The sequence below is a fragment of the Bombina bombina genome, chromosome 8 (assembly GCF_027579735.1).
Source record: "Bombina bombina isolate aBomBom1 chromosome 8, aBomBom1.pri, whole genome shotgun sequence".
Classification (NCBI taxonomy): domain Eukaryota; kingdom Metazoa; phylum Chordata; class Amphibia; order Anura; family Bombinatoridae; genus Bombina; species Bombina bombina.
The window spans coordinates 98129337-98155511 of NC_069506.1; the positions used below are offsets into that span (position 1 = coordinate 98129337).

Below are 26175 nucleotides of genomic sequence, written 5' to 3' on the forward strand. Positions count from 1 at the left end.
GGTAGGATTGTCCGAATAGTTTCCATTTTGAACGATGGAACTCTTAGGAATTTGTTTAGGATCTTTAAATCCAAGATTGGTCTGAAGGTTCCTTCTTTCTTAGAAACCACAAACAGATTTGAGTAAAACCCCTGTCCGTGTTCCGACCGCGGAACCGGATGGATCACACCCATTAATAAAAGATCTTGTACACAGCGTAGAAACGCCTCTTTCTTTATTTGGTTTGTTGACAACCTTGACAGATGGAATCTCCCTTTTGGGGGAGAGGATTTGAAGTCCAGAAGATATCCCTGAGATATGATCTCTAATGCCCAGGGATCCTGGACATCTCTTGCCCAAGCCTGGGCGAAGAGAGAAAGTCTGCCCCCCACTAGATCCGGTCCCGGATCGGGGGCCCTCGATTCATGCTGTCTTAGGGGCAGCAGCAGGTTTTCTGGCCTGCTTGCCCTTGTTCCAGGACTGGTTAGGTCTCCAGCCTTGTCTGTAGCGAGCAACAGCTCCTTCCTGTTTTGGTGCAGAGGAAGTTGATGCTGCTCCTGTCTTGAAATTACGAAAGGAACGAAAATTAGACTGTCTAGCCTTCGGCTTGGCTCTGTCTTGAGGCAGGGCGTGGCCTTTACCTCCTGTAATGTCAGCGATAATTTCCTTCAAACCGGGCCCAAATAAGGTCTGCCCTTTGAAAGGTATGTTGAGTAACTTAGATTTAGAAGTAACATCAGCTGACCAGGATTTTAGCCACAGTGCTCTGCGTGCCTGAATGGCGAATCCGGAATTCTTAGCCGTAAGTTTAGTTAAATGTACAACGGCATCTGAAACAAATGAATTAGCTAGCTTAATTGTTTTAAGCTTGTTTGAAATTTCCTCTATAGTTATTGAGTCAAGAGTCTCTTCCAGGGACTCGGACCAAAAGGCTGATGCGGCCGTGACAGACTTAATACATGCAAGAGGTTGTAATATAAAGCCTTGTTGAACAAACATTTTCTTAAGGTAACCTAATTTTTTATCCATTGGATCAGAAAAAGCACAGCTATCCTCCACCGGGATAGTGGTACGCTTAGCCAGAGTCGAAACCGCTCCCTCCACCTTAGGGATCGTCTGCCATAAGTCCCGTGTGGTGGCGTCTATTGGAAACATTTTTCTAAATACAGGAGGGGGGGGAAAAGGGCACACCGGGCCTATCCCACTCCTTAGTAATTATCTCTGTAAGCCTCTTAGGTATAGGAAATACGTCAGTACTCGCCGGTACCGCATAGTATCTATCCAGCCTACATAATTTCTCTGGAATTGCAACGGTGTTACAATCATTCAGAGCCGCTAATACCTCCCCTAACAGTACGCGGAGGTTATCAAGCTTAAACTTAAAATTAGAAATGTCTGAATCCACTCTAATGGGATCAGAACCGTCACCTGCAGATTGAAGCTCTCCGTCCTCATGTTCCGCATACTGTGACCCAGTATCTGACATGGCCCTAGTATTATCAGCGCACTCTGTTCTCACCCCAGAGTGGTCCCGCTTCCCTCTAAGTTCTGGCAATTTTGACAAAACCTCAGTCATAACATTAGCCATGTCCTGCAATGTGATTTGTAATGGCCGCCCTGAAGTACTTGGCGCTACAATATCACGCACCCCCCGAGCGGGAGATGCAGGTACTGACACGTGAGGGGAGTTAGACGGCATAACTTTCCTCTCGTTGTCTGGTGAAAGCTGTTCAATTTGTACAGATTGACTTTTATTTAAAGTAGCATCAATACAATTAGTACATAAATTTCTATTGGGCTCCACTTTGGCTTTAGCACATATAGCACAGAGATATTCCTCTGAGTCAGACATGTTTAACACACTAGCAAATAAGCAAACTTGGAAATACTTTTCAATTCACTTTTATAAATAGTATGCAAAAACGCACTGTGCCTTTAAGAAGCACAGAAGGATATGACAGTTGAGTACAATAAAACAGATAATTTTATGAAAACAAACTTTTTTCTCAGTAAAAAATACAATCTTAGCAAAGGATTGCTCCCATTAGTAATGGATAACTAGCCCTTTAATAGCAGAAAAAAAAAGTACAGAATGTAACGTTTTTTATCACAGTCAAGCACAATCTCACAGGTCTGCTGTGAGTGATTACCTCCCTCAAAATACTTTTGAAGACCCCTGAGCTCTGTAGAGACGAACCGGATCATGCAGGGAAGAAAAACAGACTTGTGACTGAATTTCTGATGCGTAGTAAAAGCGCCAAATTCAGCCCCTCCCCCTCACACACAACAGTGAGGGAGATCAGTAAACTGTCATAAATCCAACAAAATGCCCGCCAAGTGGATAAAACTAATGCCCAAATAAGTTTTCACCCAGTACCTCAGAAATATAAACGATTTTACATGCCAGCAAAAACGTTTCACATCAATAAATGTATTTGTCACAAAAAGCCTGCTGCAAGCCGTTTTAACTGCAAAATAGGCTAAAGTTTTAAATAAACAGTATTATTTCAGTGAAATGCCATTCCCCAGAATACTGAAGTGAAAATATACATACATGACAGCCTGATACCAGTTACTACTACTGCATTTAAGGCTGAACTTACTTTATATAGGTATTTGCAGTATTTTCTAGTCAATTCCATTCTCAGAAAATAATATGCTGCTACATACCTCTTTGCAGGTGAACCTGCCCGCTGTCCCCTGATCTGAAGTTTACCTCACTCCTCAGATGGCCGAGAACAGCAACATGATCTTAACTACTCCGGTTAAAATCATACAGAAAAAAACTCAGGTAGATTCTTCTTCAAATTCTCCCTGAGAAGGAACAACACACTCCGGTGCTGTTTTAAAATAACAAACTTTTGATTGAAGTTATAAAAACTAAGTATAATCACCACAGTCCTCTCACACATCCTATCTATTAGTTGGGTGCAAGAGAATGACTGGGTGTGACGTAGAGGGGAGGAGCTATATAGCAGCTCTGCTGGGTGATCCTCTTGCACTTCCTGTTGGGGAGGAGTTAATATCCCAGAAGTAATGATGACCCGTGGACTGATCACACTTAACAGGAGAAACAGTACAACGCCGGTACCGTTAAAAATAGCAAACTTTTGATTGAAGGTAAAACTACACTAAGTCCCCACATATCTCTTGATACTTCCTATCTTGTCGAGAGCTGCAAGAGAATGACTGGAGCTGGGAGTTAGGGGAGGAGCTATATAGACAGCTCTGCTGTGGGTGTCCTCTTGCAGCTTCCTGTTGGGAAGGAGAATATCCCACAAGTAATGGATGAACCCGTGGACTGGATACACCTTACAAGAGAAAAAAAAACCAGGTGTGTTCCAGGCAGTGTCATTAAGGCTATATAAAGCTAGGCAGCCTCATTCAATGAGGCATAGAACCAGAGTTGGAATTCTATATTAGAATCAAAGGATTCAGCCCAGTAAGGTTAAAATATATAGTGTTAGGATCCCAATATTATTTAAGAGTATAGAGTTTTAAAACAGGCATTTTTGCAGACTTTATATCAAAATAAGTATTGTTTCATTTTGGATGTGCACTAATACTTGTTTCTTTGTAAGAAATAATTTGGCACATGTCTCTTTTTACCCCCCCCCCCAGGGTGCCCAACCATATTTTCTTATACAGTATTACTAACAGACTGTGCCCACAAATCAAGTCTCCTGCTATCTGTAGTGGCTAAAAGGTCCATTGTCTATTCCCCTTTAAAAAGGTATGGTAGATCCAAGTGTATAGCACACGCTAGGATTTACCATCACTAAAAATAAACATTAGTTTATGTGATTGTTTCCTACAAAACATTGTTAAAAAAAAACCCTCACCCTAACTATCCCTAGCTAACACAGCTCCTCCGGCCACCCACGGCACAGCGCCATTTTCACGCATGGCTATTGGTCTAGAGGTGGAAACATCATCTCATTGAAGAAAGCGCTGTGCCCTGGGTGGCCGGAGAAGCTGAGTTAGCGATCTTTCCTTACAGATAGGGTGAGTTTAACATTGTTTTTAACAAAACGATGACAGAAACTTTATTTTTAGTGATGGTAAATGCTAGCGTTTGTTATATGCTTGGGTTTACCATCACTTTAACTGTGTATTTAATCTGTAATTGGAATTTCTCAGAGGATACAACATTTGTTTTTGTAGTGGCAGTAGCGCGGCAGAGAAATGGGCAGTTACTGCATTTTAGTGAGAGTTGGTGGTGTCTTATTTAGCCACGTCTGAGAAATTTACTTCCTGGCTAATAAAAACAGAATTTATGTTTACCTGATAAATTACTTTCTCCAACGGTGTGTCCGGTCCACGGCGTCATCCTTACTTGTGGGATATTCTCTTCCCCAACAGGAAATGGCAAAGAGCCCAGCAAAGCTGGTCACATGATCCCTCCTAGGCTCCGCCTTCCCCAGTCATTCGACCGACGTAAAGGAGGAATATTTGCATAGGAGAAATCATATGATACCGTGGTGACTGTAGTTAAAGAAAATAAATTATCAGACCTGATTAAAAAACCAGGGCGGGCCGTGGACCGGACACACCGTTGGAGAAAGTAATTTATCAGGTAAACATAAATTCTGTTTTCTCCAACATAGGTGTGTCCGGTCCACGGCGTCATCCTTACTTGTGGGAACCAATACCAAAGCTTTAGGACACGGATGAAGGGAGGGAGTAAATCAGGTCACCTAGATGGAAGGCACCACGGCTTGCAAAACCTTTCTCCCAAAAATAGCCTCAGAAGAAGCAAAAGTATCAAATTTGTAAAATTTAGTAAAAGTGTGCAGAGAAGACCAAGTCGCTGCCTTACATATCTGATCAACAGAAGCGTTGTTCTTGAAGGCCCATGTGGAAGCCACGGCCCTAGTGGAATGAGCTGTGATTCTTTCAGGAGGCTGCCGTCCGGCAGTCTCGTAAGCCAATCTGATGATGCTTTTAAGCCAAAAAGAGAGAGAGGTAGAAGTTGCTTTTTGACCTCTCCTTTTACCAGAATAAACAACAAACAAGGAAGATGTTTGTCTAAAATCCTTTGTAGCATCTAAATAGAATTTTAGAGCACGAACTACATCCAAATTGTGCAACAAACGTTCCTTCTTTGAAACTGGATTCGGACACAAAGAAGGCACGACTATCTCCTGGTTAATGTTTTTGTTAGAAACAACTTTCGGAAGAAAACCAGGTTTAGTACGCAAAACCACCTTATCTGCATGGAACACCAGATAAGGAGGAGAACACTGCAGAGCAGATAACTCTGAAACTCTTCTAGCAGAAGAAATTGCAACCAAAAACAAAACTTTCCAAGATAATAACTTAATATCAACGGAATGTAAGGGTTCAAACGGAACCCCCTGAAGAACTGAAAGAACTAAATTGAGACTCCAAGGAGGAGTCAAAGTTTGTAAACAGGCTTGATTCTAACCAGAGCCTGAACAAAAGCTTGAACATCTGGCACAGCTGCCAGCTTTTTGTGAAGTAACACAGACAAAGCAGAAATCTGTCCCTTCAAAGAACTTGCAGATAATCCTTTCTCCAAACCTTCTTGAAGAAAGGATAGAATCTTAGGAATTTTTATCTTGTCCCAAGGGAATCCTTTAGATTCACACCAACAGATATATCTTTTCCATATTTTATGGTAGATTTTTCTAGTTACAGGCTTTCTGGCCTGAACAAGAGTATCAATGACAGAATCTGAGAACCCTCGCTTTGATAAAATCAAGCGTTCAATCTCCAAGCAGTCAGTTGGAGTGAGACCAGATTCGGATGTTCGAACGGACCTTGAACAAGAAGGTCCCGTCTCAAAGGTAGCTTCCATGGTGGAGCCGATGACATATTCACCAGGTCTGCATACCAAGTCCTGCGTGGCCACGCAGGAGCTATCAAGATCACCGATGCCCTCTCCTGATAGATCCTGGCTACCAGCCTGGGGATGAGAGGAAACGGTGGGAATACATACGCTAGTTTGAAGGTCCAAGGTGCTACTAGTGCATCTACTAGAGTCGCCTTGGGATCCCTGGATCTGGACCCGTAGCAAGGAACCTTGAAGTTCTGACGAGAGGCCATCAGATCCATGTCTGGAATGCCCCACAACTGAGTAATTTGGGCAAAGATTTCCGGATGGAGTTCCCACTCCCCCGGATGAAATGACTGACGACTCAGAAAATCCGCTTCCCAATTTTCCACTCCTGGAATGTGGATTGCAGACAAGTGGCAGGAGTGAGACTCCGCCCATTGAATAATTTTGGTCACTTCTTCCATCGCCAGGGAACTCCTTGTTCCCCCCTGATGGTTGATGTACGCAACAGTCGTCATGTTGTCCGATTGAAACCGTATGAATTTGGCCTTTGCAAGCTGAGGCCAAGCCTTGAGAGCATTGAATATCGCTCTTAGTTCCAGAATATTTATCGGGAGAAGAGATTCTTCCCGAGACCAAAGACCCTGAGCTTTCAGGAGTCCCCAGACCGCGCCCCAGCCCACCAGACTGGCGTCGGTCGTGACAATGACCCACTCTGGTCTGCGGAAGCTCATCCCCTGTGACAGGTTGTCCAGGGACAGCCACCAACGGAGTGAATCTCTGGTCCTCTGATCTACTTGTATCGTCGGAGACAAGTCTGTATAATCCCCATTCCACTGACTGAGCATGCACAGTTGTAATGGTCTCAGATGAATTCGGGCAAAAGGAACTATGTCCATTGCCGCGACCATCAAACCTATTACTTCCATGCACTGCGCTATGGAAGGAAGAGGAACAGAATGAAGTACTTGACAAGAGTTTAGAAGTTTTGATTTTCTGGCCTCTGTCAGAAAAATCCTCATTTCTAAGGAGTCTATTATTGTTCCCAAGAAGGAGACAGAGAACTTTTTTCTACGTTCACTTTCCACCCGTGAGATCTGAGAAAGGCCAGGACGATGTCCGTGTGAGCCTTTGCTTGTGGAAGGGATGACGCTTTAATCAGAATGTCGTCCAAGTAAGGTACTACTGCAATGCCCCTTGGTCTTAGCACCGCTAGAAGGGACCCCAGTACCTTTGTGAAAATTCTTGGAGCAGTGGCTAATCCGAACGGAAGTGCCACAAACTGGTAATGCTTGTCCAGAAAGGCGAACCTTAGGAACCGATGATGTTCCTTGTGGATAGGAATATGTAGATACGCATCCTTTAAATCCACCGTGGTCATGAATTGACCTTCCTGGATGGAAGGAAGAATTGTTCGAATGGTTTCCATTTTGAACGATGGAACCTTGAGAAACTTGTTTAGGATCTTGAGATCTAAGATTGGTCTGAATGTTCCCTCTTTTTTGGGAACTATGAACAGATTGGAGTAGAACCCCATCCCTTGTTCTCCTAATGGAACAGGATGAATCACTCCCATTTTTAACAGGTCTTCTACACAATGTAAGAATGTCTGTTTTTTTATGTGGTCTGAAGACAATTGAGACCTGTGGAACCTCCCCCTTGGGGGAAGCCCCTTGAATTCCAGAAGATAACCTTGGGAGACTATTTCCAGCGCCCAAGGATCCAGAACATCTCTTGCCCAAGCCTGAGCGAAGAGAGAGAGTCTGCCCCCCACCAGATCCGGTCCCGGATCGGGGGCCAACATCTCATGCTGTCTTGGTAGCAGTGGCAGGTTTCTTGGCCTGCTTACCTTTGTTCCAGCCTTGCATTGGCCTCCAGGCTGGCTTGGCTTGAGAAGTATTACCCTCTTGCTTAGAGGATGTAGCACTTGTGGCTGGTCCGTTTCTGCGAAAGGGACGAAAATTTGGTTTATTTTTAGCCTTGAAAGACCTATCCTGAGGAAGGAAGTGGCCCTTACCCCCAGTGATATCAGAAATAATCTCTTTCAAGTCAGGGCCAAACAGCGTTTTCCCCTTGAAAGGAATGTTAAGCAATTTATTCTTGGAAGACGCATCCGCTGACCAAGATTTTAGCCAAAGCGCTCTGCGCGCCACAATAGCAAACCCAGAATTTTTCGCCGCTAATCTAGCCAATTGCAAAGTGGCGTCTAAGGTGAAAGAGTTAGCCAATTTGAGAGCATGAATTCTGTCCAAAATCTCCTCATAAGAAGAATCTTTATTGAGCGCCTTTTCTAGTTCATCGAACCAGAAACACGCTGCTGTAGTGACAGGAACAATGCATGAAATTGGTTGTAGAAGGTAACCTTGCTGAACAAACATCTTTTTAAGCAAACCCTCTAATTTTTTATCCATAGGATCTTTGAAAGCACAACTATCTTCTATGGGTATAGTGGTGCGTTTGTTTAGAGTAGAAACCGCCCCCTCGACCTTGGGGACTGTCTGCCATAAGTCCTTTCTGGGGTCGACCATAGGAAACAATTTCTTGAATATAGGGGGAGGGACGAAAGGTATGCCGGGCCTTTCCCATTCTTTGTTTACAATATCCGCCACCCGCTTGGGTATAGGAAAAGCTTCGGGGGGCCCCGGGACCTCTAGGAACTTGTCCATCTTACATAATTTCTCTGGAATGACCAAATTCTCACAATCATCCAGAGTAGATAACACCTCCTTAAGCAGAGCGCGGAGATGTTCCAATTTAAATTTGAATGTAATTACATCAGGTTCAGCTTGTTGAGAAATTTTCCCTGAATCTGAAATTTCTCCCTCAGACAAAACCTCCCTGGTCCCCCCAGACTGGTGTAGGGGCACTTCAGAACCAATATCATCAGCGTCCTCATGCTCTTCCGTATTTTCTAAAACAGAGCAGTCGCGCTTTCGCTGATAAGTGGGCATTTTGGCTAAAATGTTTTTGATAGAATTATCCATTACAGCCGTTAATTGTTGCATAGTAAGGAGTATTGGCGCACTAGATGTACTAGGGGCCTCCTGTGTGGGCAAGACTGGCGTAGACGAAGGAGGGGATGATGCAGTACCATGCTTACTCCCCTCACTTGAGGAATCATCTTGGGCATCATTTTCTCTAAATTTTGTGTCACATAAATCACATCTATTTAAATGAGAAGGAACCTTGGCTTCCCCACATACAGAACACAGTCTATCTGGTAGTTCAGACATGTTAAACAGGCATAAACTTGATAACAAAGTACAAAAAACGTTTTAAAATAAAACCGTTACTGTCACTTTAAATTTTAAACTGAACACACTTTATTACTGCAAATGTGAAAAAGTATGAAGGAATTGTTCAAAATTCACCAAAATTTCACCACAGTGTCTTAAAGCCTTAAAAGTATTGCACACCAAATTTGAAAGCTTTAACTCTTAAAATAACGGAACCGGAGCCGTTTTTATATTTAACCCCTATACAGTCCCTGGTATCTGCTTTGCTGAGACCCAACCAAGCCCAAAGGGGAATACGATACCAAATGACGCCTTCAGAAAGCCTTTTCTATGTATCAGAGCTCCTCACACATGCATCTGCATGTCATGCTTCCCAAAAACAAGTGCGCAATAGAGGCGCGAAAATGAGGCTCTGCCTATGATTAGGGAAAGCCCCTAGAGAATAAGGTGTCCAATACAGTGCCTGCCGGTTATTTTACATAATTCCCAAGAATAAAATAATTCCTCAAAGCTATGAAGTATTAAAAATGCTTATATATCAATCGTTTTAGCCCAGAAAATGTCTACCAGTCTTAACAGCCCTTGTGAAGCCCTTTATTCTTATGTAATAAAAATGGCTTACCGGATCCCATAGGGAAAATGACAGCTTCCAGCATTACATCGTCTTGTTAGAAATGTGTCATACCTCAAGCAGCAAAAGTCTGCTCACTGTTTCCCCCAACTGAAGTTAATTCCTCTCAACAGTCCTGTGTGGAAACAGCCATCGATTTTAGTAACGGTTGCTAAAATCATTTTCCTCTTACAGAACAGAAATCTTCATCACTTTTCTGTTTCAGAGTAAATAGTACATACCAGCACTATTTTAAAATAACAAACTCTTGATTGAAGAATAAAAACTACAGTTAAACACCAAAAAACTCTAAGCCATCTCCGTGGAGATGTTGCCTGTACAACGGCAAAGAGAATGACTGGGGAAGGCGGAGCCTAGGAGGGATCATGTGACCAGCTTTGCTGGGCTCTTTGCCATTTCCTGTTGGGGAAGAGAATATCCCACAAGTAAGGATGACGCCGTGGACCGGACACACCTATGTTGGAGAAATTATGTTGTATGCAAATTATCTTTTTAGTATGTCATCTAATTGTAGAAAGAACACTGCCTCCGGTGTCATCTTGATGCTTACTTTACAAATAGCCACCAGCCAACTTCCAAAATGTTGTCAGACAGGGACACCGCTATATTAGGGGTAAAATGTCAGGATAGGAGAGTTACACTTCCCACATATGTTGGACACCTCAGGCATCCGCAAGTTTAAATTTTAACTTGCTGTGATTTTCAAGGTATCAGTTCATTTGTACCTTGATTGATCTGTGTATAGCATTGATACAGTTGTCAGAGACTGACATCTCTGCTCTGCATACTGGCCTTGAACTATGCCAGATAACTAGACATTTTCACTCTTAGAAAGGAAAAACTGAACACTCAGTTGATTATTAATCTGTTCACCAGCTTAAGTCTACCGGTTCTAGACCCAGATTCTACAAATCTGGTTAGATTTTACACTCAGCCATGTACCAAGGATTGCTATTATTAAAATACATATAAGATCATTAATCTATTTGGTGAAAGGCAGTAAAATGTTGAAATTCTATAATTAGAAATACTACGAATTTCTAAAGTCTGGACTATACTATGGAATAACATGGACAACAAAAAAAGGATACAGTCTAAAGTCTTAAAGGTACATGAAACTCAGATTTTTCTTTCAGGATTCAGATATATTATGTAATTTTAAACATTTTTATAATTTACTTCTATTATCAAATTTGCTCCATTATCTTGGTGTCCTTTGTTGAAGGAGCAGCTATCCATTACTAGCTAAACAAATCTGGTGAACCAATAAAAAAAAAAAAAAAAAAAAAAAAAAGGCATTTCTGTGAACCACTAATCAGCTGCTAGATACCATTATGCAATGCTGCTCCTGAGCCAAGAATGAAGCAAATTAGATGATAGAAATAAAATGGGAAGTTGTTTGAAATCACATGCTCTGTCTGAATCATGAAAGAAAACAGTGTTTTATGTCCCTTTAAATCTTAATTCAGGTTTCTTTCCCTTGTGCATTATACATATTTGTGCGAGTATACGAACATAAGTCTATAAAATGTTCAAATATTTTGTTTTTAATCTGTAGTTGTAGATTTTGATTGTCACCTAAAGAACTAAATCTGTTTAATTAAAAGGACAGTCTATGACAAAAATTGTATGTTTAAAAATATAGATAACGTCTTTACTACCAATTCCCCAGCTTAACACAACCATCATTGTTATATTAATATACTTTATAACATTTAAACCTCTAAATGTCTGCTTCTTTCTAAGCCACTACAGCCAGCCTCTTATCACATGCTTTTTATTTGCTTTTCCCAACAAGACACTGCTAATTCATGTGGTCCATATAGATAACATTGTGCTCTCTCCGTGGAGTTGTGCAGGACACAGCACTAAGTGGCTAAAATGCAAGTCTGTAAATAGCCCTGAGATGAGGGGGGGGATGTCTGTATAGGCTTAGATACAAGGTAATCACAGAGGTAAAAAAGTACAGGTGGCCCTCGTTTTACAACGGTTCAATTTACACCATTTCAGAATAACCTTTTTTTCCAGTCATGTGACTGCTATTGAAAAGGATTGAGAAGCAGTGCATTTATTAAAATAGCCAGTAGGTGGAGCTGTCCGCTTGTGTTGCAGTAAAGCCAAGCAAGCTGAAATTAATCAGTTTAACCAGACCTGAGCTATCGAGCAGATTTCAAAGGAACAAGATCTTCCTTTCTATAAATAAGTCCAGTTTGGAATGCATAGAAAGAACTGTTTGCAGAAAAATGCAAGTGAAGTCTGTGTTGTGTGATTATTTTATTAGGTTTATAATGCTGTTTAGCAAATGTTTTTGTTCATTTAACTTAGTTTAATTATATATTCTGTGTTGTGTGATTATTTTATTACGTTTATAATGCTTCATTTCAAAGCTTTAAAAATAATGTATTAGGTGTTACTTATGACAATTTTGAGAGGGGCCTGGAACCTATCTCCCTCCCTCCCTCCCTCATTGACTTACATTATAAACTGGGTTTCAATTTACAACGGTTTTGATTTACAACCATTCCTTCTGGAACCTAACCCCGGCGTAAACTGAGGGCTACCTGTATATTAATATAAAAAAGTGTTGGTTGTGCAAAACTGGGGAATGGGTAATAAAGGGATTATCTTTTTAAACAATAAAACATTTATTTATTTATTGGAGTGAACTGTCCCTTTAAAGAGCTAAAGACACTTTTACATCCATTGGAGCTATAAGAACTGAGATTATGCTAACGTAGCAAGAATATTAATTTACACTAAACAGCTGTGTTCAAAACATGCAGAAAGTATCTAGAATGAAACCAAAAATACAACCGTAAATATCGCTTTGCATGTACATTTTAGCGAATGTGTTTTGTGCACCAGAACAGGAAACTTTCGGCTAGATTACGAGTTGTGCGTTAGGGTAAAAAAAGCAGCGTTAAGAGATCCTAACGCTGCTTTTTTACGCCCGCTGGTATTACGAGTCTTGAAGGTTTAGGGGCACCGCACACTTTTTTGGCCTTACCGCAAAACGACTTATGTAAACTTTGTAAAGTCTTTTTTCTATGGGACTTCCATGCGCCGGTATTACGAGTCTGTCCTGGGAGGCCAAAAAGTGAGCGATACACACCCTACCCTGTCAAGAGTCCGAACGCATTTAAAAGTCACTAGTTATGAGTTTTATGGTACAACGCCGTAGCATAAAACTCATAACTAAAGTGCTAAAAAGTACACTAACACCCATAAACTACCTATTAACCACTAAACCAAGGCCCTCCCGCATCGCAAATACTAAAATAAAAATTTTAACCCCTAGTCTGCTGCTCCGGACACCGCCGCCACCTAAATTATACTTATGAACCCCTAATCTGCTGCCCCCAACATCACCGCCACCTACATTATATTTATTAACCCCTAATCTGCCGCCCCCAATGTCGCCGCCACCTACCTACACTTATTAACCCCTAATCTGCCGCCCCAACATAATAAACATATTAACCCCTAAACCACCGCACTCCCGCCTCGCAAACATTAGTTAAATATTATTAACCCCTAATCTGCCGTCCCCAACATCGCCGCTACCTACATTTATTAACCCCTAATCTGCCACCCCGCCACTATATTAAAGTTATTAACCCCTAAACCTAACACCCACTAACTTAAATATAATTTAAATAAATCTAAATAAATAATCCTATTTAAAAGACGAAATACTTACCTGTAAAATAAACCCTAAGCTAGCTACAATATAACTAATAGTTACATTGTAGCTATTTTAGGATTTATTTTTATTTTACAAGCAAGTTTGTATTTATTTTAACTAGGTAGAATAGTTATTAACTATTTAATAACTACCTAGCTAAAATAAATACAAATTTACCTGTAAAATAAAACCTAACCTAAGTTACACTAACATTAAATAAATGAACTAAAGTAAATACAATTACCTAAATTAAATTGAATTAGCTAAAGTACAAAAAAACCAAAACACTAAATTACAGAAATTTAAACCAATTACAAGTAATCTAATAGCCCTATTAAAATAAAAAAGCCCCCCCCCAAAATAAAAAAAAACCCTAGCCTAAACTACCAATAGCCCTTAAAAGGGCCTTTTGCGGGGCATTGCCCCAAAGTAATCAGCTCTTTTACCTGTAAAAAATAAATATACAAACAACCCCCCCAACAGTAAAACCCACCACCCACACAACCAACCCCCAAATAAAATACTATCTAAAAAAAATCTAAGCTCCCCATTGCCCTGAAAAGGGCATTTGGATGGGCATTGCCCTTAAAAGGGCAGTTAGCTCTTTTGCCGCCCAAACCCTAATCTAAAAAATAAAACCCACCCAATACACCCTTAAATAATCTAACACTAACCCCCTGAAGATCGACTTACCGGGAGACGTCTTCATCCAAGCCAGGCGAAGTGGTCCTCCAGACGGGCAAAAGTCTTCATCCAGACGGCATCTTCTATCTTCATCCACCCGGTGCGGAGCGGGTCCATCTTCAAGACATCCGACGTGGAGAATCCTCTTCTGGCGACGACTAAAACAGAATGAAGGTACCTTTAAGTGACGTCATCCAAGATGGCGTCCCTTAGATTCCGCATTCTAATCTGCCAATAGAATGCGAGCTCAATCCTATTGGCTGATTGGATTAGCCAATAGGATTTTTTTCTAACTTAATTCCGATTGGCTGATAGAATTCTATTAGCCAATCGGAATCTAAGTGACGCCATCTTGGATGATGTCACTTAAAGGTACCTTCATTCTGTTTTAGTCGTCGCCAGAAGAGGATGCTCCGCGTTGGATATCTTGAAGATGGACCCGCTCCGTGCCGGATGAAGATAGATGCCGTCTGGATGAAGACTTCTGCCCGTCTGGAGGACCACTTCGCCCGGCAAGTCGATCTTCAGGGGGTTAGTGTTAGGATATTTAAAGGTGTATTGGGTGGGTTTTATTTTTTAGATTAGGGTTTGGGCGGCAAAAGAGCTAACTGCCCTTTTGAGGGCAATGCCCATCCAAATGCCCTTTTCAGGGCAATGGGGAGCTTAGGTTTTTTTAGATAGTATTTTATTTGGGGGGTTGGATGTGTGGGTGGTGGGTTTTACTGTTGGGGGGGTTGTTTGTATTTTTTTTTTTACAGGTAAAAGAGCGGATTACTTTGGGGCAATGCCCCGCAAAAGGCCCTTTTAAGGGCTATTGGTAGTTTAGGCTAGGGTTTTTTTTTTTTATTTTGGGGGGCTTTTAGATTAGATGTAATTAGTTTAAATTTCTGTAATTTGTTTATTTTCTGTAATTTAGTGTTTGTTTATTTTGTACTTTAGCTAATTTAATTTAGGTAATTGTATTTAATTAAGTTAATTTATTTAATTATAGTGTAGTGTTAGGTGTTAGTGTAATTTAGGTTAGGTTTTATTTTACAGGTAAATTTGTATTTATTTTAGCTAGGTAGTTATTAAATAGTTAATAACTATTTAATAACTATTCTACCTAGTTAAAATAAATATAAACTTGCCTGTAAAATAAAAATAAATCCTAAAATAGCGACAATGTAACTATTAGTTATATTGTAGCTAGCTTAGGGTTTATTTTACAGGTAAGTATTTCGTTTTTAAATAGGATTATTTATTTAGATTTATTTAAATTATATTTAAGTTAGTGGGTGTTAGGTTTAGGGGTTAATAACTTTAATATAGTGGCGGCGGCGGCGACAGATTAGGGGTTAATAAATGTAGGTAGGTGGCGGCGATGTTAGGGACGGCAGATTAGGGGTTAATAATTAACTAGCGTTTGCGAGGCGGGAGTGCGGCGGTTTAGGGGTTAAAATGTTTATTATAGTGGCGGCAGATTAGGGGTTAATAAGTGTAGGTAGGTTGCAGCGACATTGGGGGTGGCAGATTAGGGGGTTAATAAATATAATGTAGGTGGCGGCGATGTTGGGGGCAGCAGATTAGGGCTTCATAAGTATAATGTAGGTGGCGGCGGTGTCCGGAGCGGCAGATTATGAGTTAATAAGAATAATATAGGTGTCGGCGATGTTGGGGACGGCAGATTAGGGGTTAATAAGTGTAAGATTAGGGGTGTTTAGACTCAGGGTTCATCTTAGGGTGTTAGGTGTAAACATAACTTTTATTTCCCCATAGGAATCAATGGGGCTGCGTTAGTAAGTTATATACTGCTTTTTTGCAGGTGTTAGAATTTTTTTCAGCCGGCTCTCCCCGTTGATTCCTATGGGGAAATCATGCACAAGCACGTTACACCAGCTCACCGCTGACTTAAGCAGCGCTGGTATTGGAGTGTGCTGTATGGAGCTAAATTTTGATCAACGCTCACTTTTTGTCTTTTAACGACGGGTTTCTGAAAACTCGTAATACCAGCGCTGTATGTAAGTGAGCGGTGAGAAAAAAACTGCTAGTTAGCACCGCATAGCCTCTAACGCAAAACTCGTAATCTAGGCGTTTGTAATTGTATTAAGGTATATGTTTAAACAATCATAGTCTATGAAGATAAAGGTTATAAAAAAAATAAAAATAATAATAATAATTGTGTTCATATATACATACCAAAGAAACTACTGATTCTCCCAGCGACTCGGCTATGAATCTGCTCAGAACAGCAACACAGGGAACAGCCATCCTAACATTAAAAAACACAGCTAAAAACAGATAACACAGTAACCAAGAAGCTTTACATTGTCAACAGAACATAATAAGCCCTAGGGATATATATTAATAGTTAAACACGTAAGAAAGTACTTTATTTTATTCACTACTGGAAGAATGAGCACACACACATACCTTTCAGTAAAATCCCACCGAGTTAGACTTGCATTTTGGTGCAGAATGAGCAATTTGGGCTGGTTGCTTAGTGACCGTGTACCTGATCAAGTCAGCCGCAGTAAAATGCATCACATGTAAAGATCTGTGAGTTATAAAAAAATAAAATCAATGCAGTTGAAAGTAAATGCTACAGTGTGGAACAGCTGATAAGAGTTTAAATCACCCCTTGCATGCTTTCTGTGACTGACAGGAAGATAGGAAAGTAAAAGACACAGACACCGTCTCCTTTATACAGGGAACAGATGTTCTGCTCTCTTCTGCCAATGCAATCCCAGACAGCGAATACACAGACCACTCAGGCAGACAAACTCTTTCAATACTACAGGCTGTTCAACAAAGACATAGATGCATAATATTACTCTGTCCTATTTAGTATTATAAACTGTGTAGTATAGGACTCTTATTTGGAATCTATTTTAAGCTTATTACCTGTAATGTAATAGGATACAAAGATAATAGAAAAAAAAAAAAAAAGAAAAAAAAAAAAAAAAAAAGTATTGAACCAGCTTACCCTGATTGTTTCAATAAATAAAATTGCACATTAAAAAGGGACACTGAACCCAAATGTATTCATTTGCGATTCAGACAGAGCATGCAATTTTAAGCAACTTTCCAATTTACTCCTATTATCAATTTTTCTTCGTTCTCTTGCTATCTTTATTTAAAAAGGCATCTAAGTTTTTTGGTTCAGGACACTGGACAGCACTTTTTTATTGGTGGATGAATTTATCCACCAATCAGCAAGAACAACCCAGGTTGTTCACCAAAAATGGTCCGGCATCTAAACTTACATTCTTTCATGTCAAATAAAGATACCAAGAGAATGAAGAAAATGTAATAGGAGTAAATTAGAAAGTTGCTTAAAATGTCATGCTCTATCTGAATCACAAAAGAAAAAATTTGGGTTCAGTGTCCCTTTAAGGTACATTGTATTCCAGCTGAAAAAAAAAAAAGTATCGAGGTAAATTTTCCATTAAAGGGATAGAAAGGTCAAAATTGAAATGTTCATTTTAATTTGAAATAAAAGCATTTTTGCCATATACTTCCATTAGCAAAAATGCCTCTAGTTACAGTTATTTATATTTTTCAGTGGCATATGCACATATGCTGTGAGGCCCGTGCACCAATATTTAAACATCACACCTTTTTAGAGAGAGTCAGCAGTGGCTTGTTTACACACCATCCCCAGCTCTCTAGGTCTAAATACTGGTGCATGGTCCCTCAAAAGGTTAGAAAAATTGTATAATGAACAATTTTATAGTACAGGTGGCCCTCGTTTTACAACGGTTCAATTTACACCGTTTCAGAATAACAACCTTTTTTTCCAGTCATGTGACTGCTATTGAAAAGCTTGAGAAGCAGTGCATTTATTAAAATAGCCAGTAGGTGGAGCTGTCCGCTTGTGTTGCAGCAAAGCCAAGCAAGCTGAAATTAATCAGTTTAACTAGACCTGAGCTATCAAGCAGATTTCAAAAGGAGCAAGATCTTCCTGTCTATAAATCAGTCCAGATTGGAATGCATAGAAAACATAATTTATGTAAGAACTTACCTGATAAATTCATTTCTTTCATATTAACAAGAGTCCATGAGCTAGTGACGTATGGGATATACATTCCTACCAGGAGGGGCAAAGTTTCCCAAACCTTAAAATGCCTATAAATACACCCCTCACCACACCCACAAATCAGTTTAACGAATAGCCAAGAAGTGGGGTGATAAGAAAAAGTGCGAAGCATATAAAATAAGGAATTGGAATAATTGTGCTTTATACAAAAAAATCATAACCACCACAAAAAAAGGGTGGGCCTCATGGACTCTTGTTAATATGAAAGAAATGAATTTATCAGGTAAGTTCTTACATAAATTATGTTTTCTTTCATGTAATTAACAAGAGTCCATGAGCTAGTGACGTATGGGATAATGACTACCCAAGATGTGGATCTTTCCACACAAGAGTCACTAGAGAGGGAGGGATAAAATAAAGACAGCCAATTCCTGCTGAAAATAATCCACACCCAAAATAAAGTTTAACAAAAAACATAAGCAGAAGATTCAAACTGAAACCGCTGCCTGAAGAACTTTTCTACCAAAAACTGCTTCAGAAGAAGAAAATACATCAAAATGGTAGAATTTAGTAAAAGTATGCAAAGAAGACCAAGTTGCTGCTTTGCAGATCTGGTCAACCGAAGCTTCATTCCTAAACGCCCAGGAAGTAGATACTGACCTAGTAGAATGAGCTGTAATTCTTTGAGGCGGAGTTTTACCCGACTCAACATAGGCAAGATGAATTAAAGATTTCAACCAAGATGCCAAAGAAATGGCAGAAGCTTTCTGGCCTTTCCTAGAACCGGAAAAGATAACAAATAGACTAGAAGTCTTACGGAAAGATTTCGTAGCTTCAACATAATATTTCAAAGCTCTAACAACATCCAAAGAATGCAATGATTTCTCCTTAGAATTCTTAGGATTAGGACATAATGAAGGAACCACAATTTCTCTACTAATATTGTTGGAATTCACAACTTTAGGTAAAAATTCAAAAGAAGTTCGCAACACCGCCTTATCCTGATGAAAAATCAGAAAAGGAGACTCACACGAAAGAGCAGATAATTCAGAAACTCTTCTAGCAGAAGAGATGGCCAAAAGGAACAAAACTTTCCAAGAAAGTAATTTAATGTCCAATGAATGCATAGGTTCAAACGGAGGAGCTTGAAGAGCTCCCAGAACCAAATTCAAACTCCAAGGAGGAGAAATTGACTTAATGACAGGTTTTATACGAACCAAAGCTTGTACAAAACAATGAATATCAGGAAGAATAGCAATCTTTCTGTGAAAAAGAACAGAAAGAGCAGAGATTTGTCCTTTCAAAGAACTTGCGGACAAACCCTTATCCAAACCATCCTGAAGAAATTGTAAAATTCTCGGTATTCTAAAAGAATGCCAAGAAAAATGATGAGAAAGACACCATGAAATATAAGTCTTCCAGACTCTATAATATATCTCTCGAGATACAGATTTACGAGCCTGTAACATAGTATTAATCACGGAGTCAGAGAAACCTCTATGACCAAGAATCAAGCGTTCAATCTCCATACCTTTAAATTTAAGGATTTCAGATCCGGATGGAAAAAAGGACCTTGTGACAGAAGGTCTGGTTTTAACGGAAGAGTCCATGGCTGGCAAGATGCCATCCGGACAAGATCCGCATACCAAAACCTGTGAGGCCATGCCGGAGCTATTAGCAGAACAAACGAGCATTCCCTCAGAATCTTGGAGATTACTCTTGGAAGAAGAACTAGAGGCGGAAAGATATAGGCAGGATGATACTTCCAAGGAAGTGATAATGCATCCACTGCCTCCGCCTGAGGATCCCGGGATCTGGACAGATACCTGGGAAGTTTCTTGTTTAGATGAGAGGCCATCAGATCTATCTCTGGGAGCCCCCACAATTGAACAATCTGAAGAAATACCTCTGGGTGAAGAGACCATTCGCCCGGATGCAACGTTTGGCGACTGAGATAATCCGCTTCCCAATTGTCTACACCTGGGATATGAACCGCAGAGATTAGACAGGAGCTGGATTCCGCCCAAACCAAAATTCGAGATACTTCTTTCATAGCCAGAGGACTGTGAGTCCCTCCTTGATGATTGATGTATGCCACAGTTGTGACATTGTCTGTCTGAAAACAAATGAACGATTCTCTCTTCAGAAGAGGCCAAAACTGAAGAGCTCTGAAAATTGCACGGGGTTCCAAAATATTGATCGGTAATCTCACCTCCTGAGATTCCCAAACTCCTTGTGCCGTCAGAGATCCCCACACAGCTCCCCAACCTGTGAGACTTGCATCTGTTGAAATTACAGTCCAGGTCGGAAGAACAAAAGAAGCCCCCTGAATTAAACGATGGTGATTTGTCCACCACGTTAGAGAGTGTCGAACAATCGGTTTTAAAGATATTAATTGAGATATCTTCGTGTAATCCCTGCACCATTGGTTCAGCATACAGAGCTGAAGAGGTCGCATGTGAAAACGAGCAAAGGGGATCGCGTCCGATGCAGCAGTCATAAGACCTAGAATTTCCATGCATAAGGCTACCGAAGGGAATGATTGTGACTGAAAGTTTCGACAAGCTGTAATCAATTTTAGACATCTCTTGTCTGTTAAAGACAGAGTCATGGACACTGAATCTATCTGGAAACCCAGAAAGGTTACCCTTGTTTGAGGAATCAAAGAACTTTGGTAAATTGATCCTCCAACCATGATCTTGAAGAAACAACACAAGTCGATTCGTATGAGACTCTACTAAATGTAAAGACGGAGCAAGTACCAAGATATCGTCCAAATAAGGAAATACCACAATACCCTGTTCTCTGATTACAGACAGAAGGGCACCGAGAATCTTTGTGAAAATTCTTGGAGCTGTAGCAAGGCCAAACGGTAGAGCCACAAATTGGTAATGTTTGTCTAGAAAAGAGAATCTCAGGAACTGATAATGATCTGGATGAATCGGAATATGCAGATATGCATCCTGTAAATCTATTGTGGACATATAATTCCCTTGCTGAACAAAAGGCAATATAGTCCTTACAGTTACCATCTTGAACGTTGGTATCCTTACATAACGATTCAATAATTTTAGATCCAGAACTGGTCTGAAGGAATTCTCCTTCTTTGGTACAATGAAGAGATTTGAATAAAACCCCATCCCCTGTTCCAGAACTGGAACTGACATAATTACTCCAGCCAACTCTAGATCTGAAACACAATTCAGAAATGCTTGAGCTTTCACTGGATTTACTGGGACATGGGAAAGAAAAAATCTCTTTGCAGGAGGTCTCATCTTGAAACCAATTCTGTACCCTTCTGAAACAATGTTCTGAATCCAAAGATTGTGAACAGATTTGATCCAAATTTCTTTGAAAAAACGTAACCTGCCCCCTACCAGCTGAACTGGAATGAGGGCCGTACCTTCATGTGAACTTAGAAGCAGGCTTTGCCTTTCTAGCAGGCTTGGATTTATTCCAGACTGGAGATGGTTTCCAAACTGAAACTGCTCCTGAGGACGAAGGATCAGGCTTTTGTTCTTTGTTGAAACGAAAGGAACGAAAACGATTGTTAGCCCTGTTTTTACCTTTAGACTTTTTATCCTGTGGTAAAAAAGTTCCTTTCCCACCAGTAACAGTTGAAATAATAGAATCCAACTGAGAACCAAATAATTTGTTTCCCTGGAAAGAAATGGAAAGTAGAGTTGATTTAGAAGCCATATCAGCATTCCAAGTCTTAAGCCATAAAGCTCTTCTGGCTAAGATAGCCAGAGACATAAATCTAACATCAACTCTAATAATATCAAAAATGGCATCACAGATGAAATTATTAGCATGCTGGAGAAGAATAATAATATCATGAGAATCACGATTTGTTACTTGTTGCGCTAGAGTTTCCAACCAAAAAGTTGAAGCTGCAGCAACATCAGCCAATGATATAGCAGGTCTAAGAAGATTACCTGAACATAGATAAGCTTTTCTTAGAAAAGATTCAATTTTTCTATCTAAAGGATCCTTAAACGAGGTACCATCTGACGTAGGAATGGTAGTACGTTTAGCAAGGGTAGAAATAGCCCCATCAACTTTAGGGATTTTGTCCCAAAATTCTAACCTGTCAGGCGGAACAGGATATAATTGCTTAAAACGTTTAGAAGGAGTAAATGAATTACCCAATTTATCCCATTCCTTAGCAATTACTGCAGAAATAGCATTAGGAACAGGAAAGACTTCTGGAATAACCGCAGGAGCTTTAAAAACCTTATCCAAACGTATAGAATTAGTATCAAGAGGACTAGAATCCTCTATTTCTAAAGCAATTAGTACTTCTTTAAGTAAAGAGCGAATAAATTCCATCTTAAATAAATATGAAGATTTATCAGCATCAATCTCTGAGACAGAATCCTCTGAACTAGAAGAGTCCAAAGAATCAGAATGATGGTGTTCATTTAAAAATTCATCTGTAGAGAGAGAAGATTTAAAAGACTTTTTACGTTTACTAGAAGGAGAAATAACAGACAAAGCCTTCTTTATGGATTCAGAAACAAAATCTCTTATGTTATCAGGAACATTCTGCACCTTAGATGTTGAGGGAACTGCAACAGGCAATGGTACATCACTAAAGGAAATATTATCTGCTTTAACAAGTTTGTCATGACAATTAATACAAACAACAGCTGGAGAAATAGCTACCAAAAGTTTACAGCAGATACACTTAGCTTTGGTAGATCCAGCAGGCAGTGGTTTTCCTGTAGTATCTTCTGGCTCAGATGCAACGTGAGACATCTTGCAATATGTAAGAGAAAAAACAACATATAAAGCAAAATAAATCAAATTCCTTATAAGACAGTTTCAGGAATGGGAAAAAAATGCCAAACATCAAGCTTCTAGCAACCAGAAGCAAATGAAAATGAGACTGAAATAATGTGGAGACAAAAGCGACGCCCTTATTTTTTAGCGCCAAATAAGACGCCCACATTATTTGGCGCCTAAATGCTTTTGGCGCCAAAAATGACGCCACATCCGGAACGCCGACATTTTTGGCGCAAAATAACGTCAAAAAATGACGCAACTTCCGGCGACACGTATGACGCCGGAAACGGAAATGAATTTTTGCGCCAAAAAAATCCGCGCCAAAAATGACGCAATAAAATGAAGCATTTTCAGCCCCCGCGAGCCTAACAGCCCACAGGGAAAAAAGTCAAATTTTTGAGGTAAGACAAAATATGATAATTTAAAGCATAATCCCAAATATGAAACTGACTGTCTGGAAATAAGGAAAGTTGAACATTCTGAGTCAAGGCAAATAAATGTTTGAATACATATATTTAGAACTTTATAAATAAAGTGCCCAACCATAGCTTAGAGTGTCACAGAAAATAAGATTTACTTACCCCAGGACACTCATCTACATGTTTGTAGAAAGCCAAACCAGTACTGAAACGAGAATCAGTAGAGGAAATGGTAAATATAAGAGTATATCGTCGATCTGAAAAGGGAGGTAAGAGATGAATCTCTACGACCGATAACAGAGAACCTTATGAAATAGACCCCGTAGAAGGAGATCACTGCATTCAATAGGCAATACTCTCCTCACATCCCTCTGACATTCACTGCACGCTGAGAGGAAAACCGGGCTCCAACTTGCTGCGGAGCGCATATCAACGTAGAATCTAGCACAAACTTACTTCACCACCTCCCTTGGAGGCAAAGTTTGTAAAACTGATTTGTGGGTGTGGTGAGGGGTGTATTTATAGGCATTTTAAGGTTTGGGAAACTTTGCCCCTCCTGGTAGGAATGTATATCCCATACGTCACTAGCTCATGGACTCTTGTTAATTACATGAAAGAAATAATTGTTTGCAGAAAAATGCAAGTGAAGTCTGTGTTGTGTGATTATTTTATTAGGTTTATAATGCTGTTTAGCATTTAAAGTCTTCATTTCAAAGCTTTAAAAATAATGTATTAGGTGTTACTTATGACAATTTTGAGAGGGCCTGGAACCTATCTCCCTCCCTTCCCATTGACTTACATTATAAACTGGGTTTCAATTTACAATGGTTTCGATTTACAACCATTCCTTCTGGAACATAACCACGGCGTAAACTGAGGGCTACCTTTATAATGCATAGAAATAACACATCGCATACATTAACTGTATACCCATATTGCCCCAGCTCAAATATATATTTTTTTAATAACTTATGAAATCTAACAATAATATAAGAATACAATTGATTTCACAACCTCTAAAAATACTTGATGTCACCACATTACAACATGAAATATTGTATTTAATCTTGGTATTTTATGTTTTAGCATTAATATAACTGGATTGGCCATGTCGTTATGGATTTTTGGCAGGGTATAAAGTATGGGACAAATCAGGTCTTCAACCCTCAAGAAATCAGCTATTTCATCATCAATCCAATTATAGGACAAACTCTGCAATATAGTGATCAATGATCTGCTGAAACCCATAAAAAGGGTTCCTAGGAAGTTAATACACATCACTCAATTGATGATGTATATCAGCATTATAAATCGCTGTAATTCAGAAAAACTATAATGCCACCCTTATCCGCAGGGCGTATAACAATATTATGTTCATTAGCCAGTGATTTGGTGGCATCATGTTAATTCGGTACCTGATATTGCATGTCGTCTGTAGATCCTGTGTTACCAAGCACATATAGGTCTTAATGCGTGGGTTATTACTAATAAGATCACATCTACTACTCTTTCTGAAAGGATAACGACACTGATCAACCTCAGATGTGTGAAAGAAGTCCTTCAGCCGTAAAGATAGTTGAATTTCTTGGCAGTTGATATATACATCAAATTTATAATATAATCGCCTGCACACAGTAGCTCTCATCCTATTGGCTAATGTAAAAATGTCAGCCAATAGGAATGCAAAATACCCCAAAAAATATGGGGTACCTTGCATTCAATCTTCAGTGTGTAGCGGATGATCACATGAAGGAGCCCCCACACCACCGCCGAGGATAGCCACATCTGGGAAGACCACTCCGTCTTCGCTGTGGATGAAGATAGAAGATGGACCCGCCTAGAAGACCTTCTCTGCCCCTTTCAAGGGCTATTGGTAGTTTAGTATTAGATTAGGGTGTGTTTTTATTTTGGGGGGTATTTAATTTTTCTAGGGGTATTAGTTTAGGTTTAAATTTTTTATTTTGGATGGCTTTATTTTTTCTGTAATGTAACTTTTTTTTATTTTTTTGTAACTTAAGCTGGGGGGTTTGTATTTTTTTAAACGTAGACTGCCCTCTGGGCAGGCTTATCGCCTTGTTTGTCATAAAGTCAAGTAGGAACTAAACTAAGGCCTTTGTTTAGTAGAAGTGAGAGTCCGGACACTGATGTTAAAGGACCAGTAAATACAGTAGATCTGCATAATCAACAAATACATGATATAAAGACAATACAATAGCACTTAATCTGAACTTCAAATGAGTAGTAGATTTTTTCGGACAAATTTCAGTTATGTCTATTTCCACTCCTCCTGCCTCATTTGACAGCTATCAGCCAATCACAAATGCATTTACATATATTCTATGAATTCTTTCACATGCTCAGTATGAGCTGGTAACTAAAAAGTGTAAATATAAAAAGACTGAACATTTTGTTAATTGAAGTAAATTGTAAAAGTTGTTTAAAATTGCATGCTCTATCTGAATCATGAAAGTTAAATTTTGACTTGAGTGTCCCTTTAATGACCAAATCAGGTTCGTTCACGACGACTACCTTGGTTGTATTGGAGGCTTTACTGTGCCCCCCCCCCCCCCCCCATTGGGTGCCGCCTCTTCTTTGGTACTTTGGTAACTTAACCTTGTGGATACCCCTTGAAAAGAGGGGGAAAAAAAAAAAAAACTTTTGTAGCAGCTGGAGTTAGAGAGACTTTTATTAGAGGAGTATCAGAGTCTGAACCAAAGCTGCTATTGACATTGTGTAGGGATCTCCTACTAGCGTGTTGTCTCGGTCTGTGTGGACGTTTGGGTACAAAGGTACAGCTGTTGTCACCTACAATTAGCCAAAAATAAACCAGTTTTTATTTATAGTCATCTGTAACGGTTTGTAGCTTCCTATTTTTAAAATGTATTAAAGCCTCCTTACATTCCTTTACTTGAGTAGCCAATTTATTCAGCCAATC

The 26175-nt window shown here is 39.8% G+C and overlaps 1 protein-coding gene across 3 annotated transcripts in view; it reads right to left on the minus strand.

Moving 5' to 3' along the window:
* Nucleotides 1–26175, minus strand: part of C8H1orf159 (chromosome 8 C1orf159 homolog) — a 189810-nt gene that overhangs the window by 152604 nt on the left and 11031 nt on the right. For all 3 annotated transcript variants that reach the window (XM_053690471.1, XM_053690468.1, XM_053690470.1), the window contains exons 2-3: nucleotides 16428–16551; nucleotides 16194–16266 (exon numbers count right to left, since the gene is read on the minus strand). In XM_053690471.1, coding sequence (XP_053546446.1) covers nucleotides 16194–16265 — 72 coding nt within the window. In that variant the 5' untranslated portion in view covers nucleotide 16266; nucleotides 16428–16551. The remainder of the gene's footprint in view (nucleotides 1–16193; nucleotides 16267–16427; nucleotides 16552–26175) is intronic.